Source organism: Labrus bergylta, chromosome 5 (genome assembly GCF_963930695.1).
Source record: "Labrus bergylta chromosome 5, fLabBer1.1, whole genome shotgun sequence".
NCBI lineage: Eukaryota > Metazoa > Chordata > Actinopteri > Labriformes > Labridae > Labrus > Labrus bergylta.
In genome coordinates, this window is record NC_089199.1 from 3,238,437 (window position 1) to 3,249,590 (window position 11,154).

Genomic DNA, 11,154 nt, shown 5'->3' on the forward strand with positions numbered 1-11,154 from the left:
AGGTTGACTATAATGATTGCTGAAAAATTTCTTACAGTGGAAAGAATAAACAGGGAAGTCCGAGGAAAACTGGTATGACCTGTGTTCATGGAAGTGCCAACAACGTTTAAACAAGTGTGAACAGGGAAGTGCAGCATTTCCAAATTTTGCTTGATAAAAATAGCTTTTTTGCGGTTCCTATAGCTCAGGTGTTTAATGCCTGTTTTGAAACACTAGAGGTCGTTACAAAACTTTGTGAGCAAGTGTTTGGCTTTGTGTAGCAGTCTCAACAGCTAAAATAGTACATGTTAGTCAAAATCATTAATCTTTATATTATTCTCTGTTTCTTTACTTTGCTTCAAACCTACTGTATGTTACATAGTTTCTGAGATGGAGCACAATTGGCTTTTACATGTCATTTAAATATTTACTGTGCAGAAGAAATGAGAGCTGAATACACTTGACGCACTGCAATATAAGAAAACATCAAGGCTACAATTAAACAAGACACAAGTAAATAAGTAAAGCTATTTAAATTCAGCTGATCAAAAATTCCACCAAACTACCAAATTCCACTGTAATACTGCTGTATGTCCTTAGTAAAACCCAATATTCAAACACATTTTAATGCATTTGAGCTCCAAGTGGCTCGATTGACACTGGCAGTGTTTCAAGGGGTAACTGTAACGATGAAAAACACGAGCAGGCCAGGCTGTTGCCGTAGTTTCAGACTTATTGCTGGAGTCAGATATCTGTCAGCTTTATTGGAAATTGAGCTACAGTGTAAGTTTTCTCGAGTTATTTTAACATTATGTTCCCATGATTTGAACATTTCTGCAGATGTATTGCTGTTGGCGTTAGCTCTTCACTGACTTTAGTCTGTAAATGAACATTATGTAGATTATAAAATACACACAGTGTGGATGACAGCCTTCTTTTTCAAAGTAATTCGCCTTCTTACGCAAGCTTTAGATTGTTTCATTTGTGTTTATTTGACACATTTACTCACTGTCACTGTAGAGAAACTGCTACCCTTGAGACATTGTAAACTAAGTGTACATTAGTTCAAGATTAACTGCCACAAAACTAAACAAAGAACATGAGTTTCAGGCTTTCCATATGTTTCCTGAGTTATGTTTTCTTGTTTTTTGTGTGTTTTTTACAAGAATATGCCTTCAATAATTTCACATCTCCGCATGTCTTTAGGCAGGAGCATGATACAAATGAAAGAGACTGACCAATGAAAACATTGCTTTGTAGCACAATTGACGGAAACAAACTGCACAGGATACATTTATGAATAATCCCAGTCTAAAACAAAAAGACTTCAATTTGCTTATAGTTTGTGATCTAAGTAGAATTAAACATCAAACACGATAAAACGATGGAAGAAAAAAGGTTTATTTTAATATTTGTACAAAGCTTATTTATACAGAAGAATAATATACAGGAGAGTAGGAGTCGAAAGAAATAACATTTTTACATGGAGCACCTTGAAAATATCAGGCACATCGGGGGTTAATCGGTTCTTTTGACATTCACTGCCACGTTACTCTGGGCACATCTGCTAGTTAACATAACTACCCTCATATCTGTAGCATGTGTGTCAATGTACCTTTAATTTCAAAATACAAAACAAAGAAAAAACACCAAAACCCTAAATGTAGATATATCCACTCTTTCAAGATTTAAAATCCAGTCTGATGACTCCTTTGTGTCTCTTTTCATCCATGAAACTAAAAAAGCTTAAACAACTTTACAGCTATTTCATTTACACAGATTCCCTCTGTCAGTAATGTATCATGGATGTACATTGTGCTTAGATCAGCAGTTTGTACATACTGGATGTGTGTAACTGTGTGCTTTGTGTGTGGTTTGTGTGCACGTGCATGCCCACAGTTCTTCTCCTAAATGACGATAGAGTGGAGCTGTCTGAAGCACATGATGACATCTACAGGGATGGGGGGGCTCAGATGATTCCCGTCCAAACGCAGGTACCTGAGGCATCAGAACAGGTTCTTTAATAACACTGCAATTACTGCCATTAATATTGTTGTTCCTGTTTACTTCTTGTTAAAGTGTGCCTCTGCGCCCGTTTGTATTATTGAGAGCCAAGATCTGACTGCGTTTGACATACCTTAGACTGGGCACTAGATTGTGATCATTCATGACGGCGTCGATGCTGTACGGGCAGATCAGGGTGCCATTTATGCCTGTCAGGGAAACACACATGTTAAGTCCTTCTAAATGATTTCCTTCAAACAAGACGGAAGAAATAGGAAACTACCAGTTGAATAAAAGACAGCTTCCTTAACTTTAATACTATTAAAACAATAACAATAATAATTGATTTAATTAGTTTCCTTTTAAAACAGCTTTAAAACTAGAAATGAAGAACAACTGTAAAGCCCATAAATGAGGTCACACAGATGAGCAAACAAGGATAATTATATTATTGAAAGGACAACAATGGTAATATAATGAGATGCATTTACTGCATTATTTCTGAAGGGTGATTTATTGTCTGCTAGCTTTAAGCTAAGTGTTGCGGCCCAATCTGGAAAAACAAGTTCAGCTTTGGTCTTGAATCAGAATAAGTTAGGTTAAGTAAACAAAATTACTGCCTTAAAAGGAGTTTCTTGGATTAACTCTATCAGTTTCTCTTAGCACTGTGCTAGCATTCACCAGCAGTGCTTGGTTGAAGTGCTTCATGTTCTCCTCTTAGCTTTGCTCACATTGGTTTGATGAAGTATTTTTTCTCATAATCCACAATGAATGAATCCACTAGTTCTTATTCCAAAGTTTTCAAATACAAACAAGCCCCCTCAGAGTCTCATAGCGATGCACAATGTACCCTTTAGCCTCTGTTTTCTTGTGAAACATTCACAGTGAGGTTATCTTTTTGTCATCAAAACGTAAATAATATTGATGGGTTTACTATGGTGTTAGCTATAAGACAGTCTGTGTTGGGTTTCTGCTGAGCTGTCATATGTAGGTCTAATACTATCTGAAGCCTGGTTTTTGTTTTTTCCCCTATCTTCTCGAAAAATCTTTCTCACAGCCTGCTAAGCTAGTCCTTAAAGGGATACTTCACCCATTAGCATTAATCTTTGTATCATTAGAAACCTTGTAGTATTTTTGAATGGTCATGCATCCCGCCCTCATTTTCCCCTGAGATGTGAAATCTTTGTATTTCTGAGTCTGAAGAGGAGCTTCCAGTGACGCAAAATGACGATAATTGCGTCATCGGAAGCTGTTGCGGTTAGCGGGGTGAAACTACAACGCTAGTTCCTCATATTTTCGACCACTGAAGCTAAAGACCAATCACAGATCAGTGGGTGGGAACTCACTCCCAGAATCGAAACTTAACGTCCGCCATATTGCTTGGAAGCTATGCTAACAGGCTCTATGGAGAAAGCTGATAATGGCAAAAAAATATAAATATAGCGACGACACGGCTGCTGCCGAGAGGCTGGTCTTGTGTTTTGGCTGCTGCCTGCCGGGGCCACCGCTGCCCGCCGCCCGCCACTGACGCTGCTGGCCGCTCGCCGGGACACAAGACCAGCCTGTCGGCAGCAACCGTCTCACGGCTATATTGCTGGCCGCCGCGGCAGTGAGGACGAGGAGCTCGAGCTGGGGCAGACTGGTAGTGTCGGTGCTCTCACTGTTTGCCTATGGACACAGACATAGAGTCTGTTTTCTCTCTGAATCAGTTGAGGAAACGGTATGTGTTGAAGTAAATATGTCTGTAAATGTTTTTATTTCTATATTTCTACTGCTATACTGTATATTTTGGAGAAACTGTATCGATCGAATTTCCCTCTGGGATTAATAAAGTATTTCTGATTCTGAAATCGAGGACCTTAGTGGGAGTGGCCCGAGTGCTGTACATTCTGGGAGTTGGTGTTTTTCATCAACATGAGCAAAAGACACTTTCTGCCTTTTCACGGCCAAGAAGGCACCAACTTCAAAATGTATTTCACATTTCTACTACATATATGACCCAATGTCAATACAGATTCATATTTCAACGAGTGAAGTATCCCTTTAACTGTTTTAACCAACTCAGGTTAACTTTCCATCAGCCATTTTGTGCCCTATGGTTGTTGTAAACTGGGTTCATATGATCCTGCTGACTGCTTACTCTCAATGCTGTTGTGGTCGAGGTGCAGGTGTTCCAGGTGACTATTGAAGTGAGGAACAGAAGCGAGCTGGTTGTGGGACAGCTGCAGGTCCAGAAGAGTGGATATGTTAAAGACATTCTTAGGAAGACCTTTATCACTCAGCTGGTTGCGATTCAGCCTCACGAATGCCAGGTGATTGAAGTCTTTGAAGTAGTCTCTAACAGGAAGACAATGCATGACAGGAACAACAGTGAAAATTTAAGATTCAACCAATGTTATGCATATGTAACCATCTGTGCACTGTGTACTTGCTTTGGGATATCATCTATGCTGTTCTTGTCCAAGAAAAGCTGTATGAGGCCATTGGGTACACCAGCAGGCATCTTCTTCAGGGCGTTGTGAGCCAGATTGAGCTGCATGAGACTCTTCAGGTCCTTAAATGAGTTTTGTCCGAGGCCGTTGTCACTCAGCTGGAAGACAGGTCATAAGACTTTTATGGTTACCATGGTTACGTATGGTTAACAATACAACGTACAGTAGAAATATAGTCATAAAACAGAGGTTTACCTGGTTGTGGTATAGGTCAAGCAGAGTCAGGTTCCCCATTTTGCTGAAAGCATTTGAGGGGATCTTAGAAATCCGGTTCCTACCGAGGCGGAGCTGTTCCAGGCTGGCTGGGAGACCTGAAGGCACCTCTTTGAGCTGGTTACGCTGTGCATACAGGTACAGCAGTGCTGGGATCTTCTCAAACACCTGCACGAGAAATAAATACAGAAACCCTAATCTTAGTATAATTATCAGTGCTGGATGAATGAAAAATGCGACAAGATCAATGAAGAATACAAGCAAATACACTAATTCAATTCCTGAATGAATTAGTCCTTTAAGAAACCAACTGATTAGATAGATAGATAGATCGATCGATTGATCGATTGATAGATAGATAGGTACTTTATTAATCATTTGCAGGAAATTACAATGTCAAAGCAGCAACTGCAATCCCAGTCAAGACACCACACAGAAAACTAACAAATAACAAAAAATATTGTTTCAAAAAATGGTGTTTGACAAATATAAAAGGTCGATTTGATTATTTTTTGTGAGTGTGACTTCTGTTTTGTTTTTTGTAACCAAACTAGTAGTGTCTTAAATAATAAGATTTGTAACAAGGGTAGGTGTAATAAGCTAAAGCTTCAGCCTACACCTTTTCGGTCAAAATGTTTTTGTATTTTCTTGTGACTGAAATGAATGATTACTACTAAAAATAAAAATAACAAAAATAACAAATAACAAAAATAAAAATCAATTGATTGATGATTACAGGTACATTATTATTACTGTGACAATAGCAAAGTGCATCTCTAACAATAATTATATTTTTACTGTTGGTTATCCCACAATTATGTGAATATATATTTTTAATTGTATTAGTTTCATAAGGTAACTCTGTTAGACTATTTCTAATGTCCATGTATGACAACAAGTGCATAATGACCGCCTCTAAAATCAATAAATCAAAGAAGCTTCATTACCTGTTTGTGTATTTGATGAATGCGGTTATTTGCCAAGTTGATCCAGCGCACCTCAGTGGCGTTCTGGAAAGGCTCTGCTGTCAACTCTGAGATGTAGTTGTTCTGCAGGTAGAGGTAGTGGGTTCTAAATGGGATGACAGGGATCACACGGATGTTCCTGTTCTCACAATTGAGAGAATTGGGATAACTTGGGGAACATAAACACTCTCTGGGGCAGTCGGGATACATGGAGGGGGGGCCCAGGATGGGTGGTGGAAAATCTGTAGGCTCCTGGGGCTCCGGCTGTGCAGGTCCAGGAGGCCGGGGGACAAAAGGCTTCCTGGTGGTGGCTGGGCGCCTGGTAGGCTTCTTTGCCCGAGGTCTCTGGGTGAGCACTGCCCCCAGGAGGAGGAACAGCGTCAATGCAGAGAGTAGTCCCACGCCGGCCTTCATGGTCCTACAACAGAGCAAAACAGAATTTAGAGACTCTGCTGATGTACGGTTACATAATGTGAGAACATTTCTCCTCACAACAGATTACCAGCTGGTTAGCCACGTGTCTGCCTGTCCTACCCACACTATGTTACACAGATTGTTTTTGTGTTTCTGGCTCTGTTTGGAAGAAGAGAAGCAAACTAAGTTACACTTAAAACTCACAAAAGCAGCTGATTGTATTTGTAGTTGTTCTTCTTTTGGAACAGGGCTTGAGAGAATTGTTTTATCCAGACAAAACTATTTCCATTAAAATGTCCAGGAAACTAGAATCTCAAACCAACATGAATCATTAAAACAATCGTATCCATGAATACACTGAGACTGTATAACTGTTAAAAAAAAAAACATTAAGCTGGCAACTTTATCTGCCCTTTTATTTCATCTTCAAATATTACATCCTCAAGAAATATACACCAAGAGAGAGCAGTTTAAGTTCCAAAGTCTTCTTATAACTGTTTCTGTTACTTTCATCTTAAACCATGATCAGTCAGAAAACAACTTTTTAGTAGACTCTTTGCAATAACTTATTGTTGTACTGTCAGATGCATTGCTAAGTAATTGGTGTTTTAGACAAATAGAAGATTTGTGCCTGCGGTTAGGTTATGTAAGTGAAATTAAGTGAGCAAGAGAGCAGGCAGTAGAGGAGGGGTAGATACTGATACAGGAAATAAGTACTTATGAGGGAGCGAGTTTTGGGATAAAGGCTCTATTGTTGCTCCGGCCCAGAGGGAGATTTGTGAAGGGGAAAACTGCAGGTCTGGAAGGTTAAAGCTCCTTGACCCCACGAGAGAGCTCAAAGGAAACCGAGATAAATCCCACTGAGACTTTGATGGAGGCAACATGTGTCTTTAAACCATCAGAAACACAAAACTGTTGCTAGGAGTGACGAGTTCCCTTGTAGAGAGCTGACATTTACTGTAACAGCCTTTTAGGGAAAAGTAAATATTTTTTTTATTAGTGTTGTTGTGATGTGAAGTGCTTTTGGCTTATTCTATTATATATTCATATTTTAAAGCCATCAGTGTTAAAATCATAGACTGTAAATGGTTGAAATGTGAAAATATTTGAACACATTATGATTTAGATTTGTTCAAAAGTCTGAACCTTGATTAGACTAGCAGAGGCGAGTTCATTAAGGTGTGTACGATAATAAATATATATTTTTTACATTGTATACTTAAGTGGCCTTGGCTGTTATGTGTCCACAATATATAACAACCCTGCCCCAACTGAGACCGACACACGAATGCAGATGTGTAGCCTCACAGCTGTTTATGTGTCAGAGTGATTAATCCACCTCTCATGTCTTCATCTTAAACTTTTGCATGCATTTGTGTCCGTACACTTTCCATTGTTATCTTAAGCCTGATGTTAGTAATCACCAAACAGCTGTCCAAACATTTGACATTATTCTTCTGCACAGATTCATCATTAGTTTTCAATCACTCTGCTTGAGTGAGGCACGCCAGCGGCCAGTTGATAAACATCACAAGAGAATCACGAGGCAGGAATCGGGAGTCAGTATTTGTCCTGCCTGGAAAAACAAATCTGAATATTTCTTTGACGGTGTTCCTTGGCACTGCCCTTCCTTTTCCTCTCAGCCCTCCAAGAACAGAACCAGCTCTCCTTCCTCTTGTGGTGCTGTTGTGTAAACTATGAGCCTGGCAAACAAGTGAAGGTCCTAAGTCAGAGCTGATTGGTTTGTTATTTGTAATCATATCAGTTTGAAAACAGAACTTATTAGAATATCATCATTACACATTGAATATATTCCCATTACATATCACTGCTCTTCTAATGATTTGAATGAGGAAATGGCCTTTTATTCTTAACATCATTTAAAGGACACAACACCCTATGGTCCACAGGTTGTTTGATGATTCATCTGTGACCGAATGGAAAACTACGTCTACAGATGAAGCTCAAATAATGTGATCCAAAGCTCAAGAACAGCTACCACATGGTACAGAATCCCTGGGAAACACATGATTGTTTTTTTTCCCCAAAAGAATTAATGAATTACAGATTTGGTGAGATAGTTTCTTCAAGATCTTTTGACTTCCCCCTGTAGCCTACTGTACCAGTTAGGTCACACTCGGCCATTGTCCTTTTGGCAAGGGTTCAAGTCCGACCTGTGGATCCCTTCCAGCATATCATCTGCCCACTCCCTCTCCCAATTTCTTATAGTCTGTCCTCTGTCCTATCAGATAAAGGCATAAAAAAGAGATTTCATCCCTACAAAAACACAACTTAAAGAAATGTTCCCTGAAAAGCTTTTATTCACTTGGTTCATTCATTTTAAATCACCTGTTTACTTGCAGATGTTAAGAAAACAAAAAACACTTAATGTCTTTGAAATGTTATATATATATTTTTTTCTCTGTTTAGTGGAACTATGGCTGGTAATGCTGTTGTCGAGGTTAACTCTCTTGGACTCCTGAATGACTTTTTACTTATTCCAGAAAATGGTAAATATGTTCTTACATTAACCATACCTCAAAATAAACACCTCAGAAATAAGAAATACATAAAATGTTGACTTTTCCACATTTAAGGTGTCTAAAAATGTGGAAAGAACAGGGAACTATTAACAAAGTGAGAAGTAATAAAACAATCTAAAGTATGTTTTCATTGGTGTAGAATCACCTGAAAATATGAATCAAGTCTTTTAAGTGTGCAACAACCCTTTATATTTATGTAAGGAATGAAAAAGGTTGCCATGCTGTGCTAGCATGTTCTGATAGTATCCCTTTACTAAGAAACCAAATCTTTCTCTTCAGAGGGAATTTTGCTTTTTCATGAGCCTTGCATGGAGTGGTTGGTTTGGGGGAGTGAGGACAGCAGTTGTAAGTTTGGTTGTAATTTGGCCCTAAGTGTTTTTTTTTTTTTTACACCTACTGTTAGGCAAAGTTACAACTATTGGTAGAATTATAAAACTGACAGTCAAGTCCATTTAAAGACATTTCAAACTGCAACATTTTGAAAATAAAATAAATAAATAAAAAATGGTTCTAATATTGGAACCGGAAAAACAATTAAAGGTGATGGGTGGAAGCCCTCTGTAGTCCAAGTCAGAGCTGTTTTATCAAACTGTGGTTTACATTGTGAAGAAGATGAAGATTATAGAAAACATAATTCACAGTGACTTTTCAGCACAAAGCCTTTGAAGATTTGTTCTTTCCAATTCCCCTTTCTTTTTTGGCAGACAGGCAGTGTCATTCCTTCTACTGAAAATGATGAAGACCTTAAAAGTGTTGAATAAGAGCCACGTCATGCACAGCACGATTCAAAAATCTGACTCAGATCAATCTGAAAATATCTGTGACTAATCAGCACAGTTTAAAACTCTCATAATAACATAATTTATAAAATAGGTGATGTCAAAGATTTTGTATCTTCCAACTTTGAAAATAATTATCTCTATATATAAAAAAAAAAAGCTAAGACCTGCCCCCCCACCACCAAAAAAAGGAAAAAAAAAACTTAACATATTAAAATTACTGGGCATACATACACTGGAAATATTTTAGAAGCATCTGCCTTCCTTATGAAACATTCATCACAAGCAGATACTCTGTATTAGAAAATAGCCAAAATATTTCCTCATGCGGGTGTGGCAGCCTCTGCGGTGCCTGTGCAAAGACTAGATCTACATCTATGAAGAGCAATATGGATGTTAGGAGCTGGAGGGGTTAGAAGATGCACCGTTGAAAGCAGAGGATGAAGTTGTTAATTAAATTAAACAAAATCATTGTATCTCGAGTCAATCCTGACTTTAGGAAGTCTGAAAATGCATGACTAAGAATATTCCTTTTCAGTTCAACTCTGATCTTTGGTCAGAACTACTTCAAGATATGTTTTCTATGAAAAACTGGATTAAAATACCACTGCATAATATGAAATCAAGCACTGCCTTGAAATTGCTTGAGGATCCGTCTGATGAGCTGCAAAAAGGAAAATTATTTCTCACAAGCCAAAGTCAGCAAAAGGGAGTCATCAGTGTGATAAGACTCTCTTCATTTATAAATATATGGGGAAGATTTTAAGAGGATTAAAGGAAATTAGAATTAAATGGGTGTGTGTTTGCAGGTATGGAGTAAATCAGTAGAATCCAAGTGTGCAGCAGCACCCTGCAGGACACAGTGCCCCTCTGTGTGGCATTGCATTTGTACAGAAACACACCAGCATGGCTTAAAGGTGCCAGTGCCAGGATTTCCCCTCAATCCAGAAACCCAAACACACATTTGCTCCTTCTGCCTCTTTTCCACAGATCAACATACACTCTGCATTTATTTTCTTATCATTAAAAGCTCATCTACACGATGAGCTGTCCCCCCCCCCCGGAAAACAACACAGAAAAGTGTCTTACCTGCCTCTGGTACCTGCCCTCTTTTGTCAAGTCACAAGTTTTCTGTCTTGACTTCTCTGTACCTCTCTAATTCTTTTCCTTTCCCTCCCTCTCCCTCCCCTTCTTCCTCCGTTTCTCTGGGTCCCTCACCCTCCCCTCCCCTCTCTCTTCCTCTCCCTCCCCTGGTGGACAAGGCTGCCTGTTGGGTTTGTTCCCTGGCTCTTTTCCCTCTGAAGGTCATGGTGGTTCTTTTCTCCCCCTCCGCTTGCTCGCTCAAGCCCAGTGAGGTTTAATCTTAATTCCCTTTGGGAAGACCGCAGGCTCTTTCATGTGTCTTAACCGTGTCACAGTTTGTTAGTATTTTGTTCTGTGCCAGCATTGCATGAGAAGGTTTCTATCAAATACACAAGAAAGGATGCATATGTTTACATATTTGTGTGCATGAAAAAACAATGTTTCAGGATGAAAAGTCTGAGAACTGCTGTGGACACTGGTCCACTCTGTTAGGGAAAGCCCAGCTGAAATTGCATTTTCCCTATGGCTCCCACCCACCCAACTATTGTTTAGGTGACTGAACTCCTCCTTCACTCATGTGCTTTTCATTAGTAGCATCTCTCCATCTTTTCTTAGTCACTTACATGTCCAGCAGGATATTTTACTGCCCTCCAGCATCAGTTAAAACAGTCTGATTACTGAT

General features: G+C 39.1%; 1 protein-coding gene across 2 annotated transcripts; it reads right to left on the bottom strand.

Annotated features, from left to right (window-relative positions):
* Positions 1–1,366: 1,366 nt before the first annotated feature.
* On the bottom strand, positions 1,367–10,592 carry prelp (proline/arginine-rich end leucine-rich repeat protein). Of its 2 annotated transcripts, none has more exons than XM_020634342.3 (7): positions 10,479–10,592; positions 5,636–6,071; positions 4,671–4,856; positions 4,416–4,573; positions 4,124–4,320; positions 2,117–2,192; positions 1,367–1,977 (listed from the first exon to the last, which is right to left on the bottom strand). In XM_020634342.3, the coding sequence occupies exons 2-7, from the start codon at positions 6,065–6,067 to the stop codon at positions 1,887–1,889; spliced, it is 1,140 nt and encodes a 379-aa protein (XP_020489998.1). In that variant the 5' UTR covers positions 6,068–6,071; positions 10,479–10,592; the 3' UTR covers positions 1,367–1,886. The 2 variants fall into 2 exon arrangements, with proteins under 2 accessions (XP_020489998.1, XP_065810625.1); XM_065954553.1 differs by having other exon boundaries at positions 10,483–10,553.
* Between the last annotated feature and the right edge of the window lie 562 nt (positions 10,593–11,154).

Bases quoted from the DNA above. Each gene is read 5' to 3' on its own strand.
- prelp (XM_020634342.3), bottom strand. From the start codon at position 6,067: ATGAAGGCCGGCGTGGGACTACTCTCTGCATTGACGCTGTTCCTCCTC. The intron at 4,857-5,635 runs GTAATGAAGCTT...TTTCTCGTGCAG, and splicing joins TTCATCAAATACACAAACAG to GTGTTTGAGAAGATCCCAGC. The intron at 1,978-2,116 runs GTATGTCAAACG...CTGATGCCTCAG, and splicing joins AATCTAGTGCCCAGTCTAAG to GTACCTGCGTTTGGACGGGA.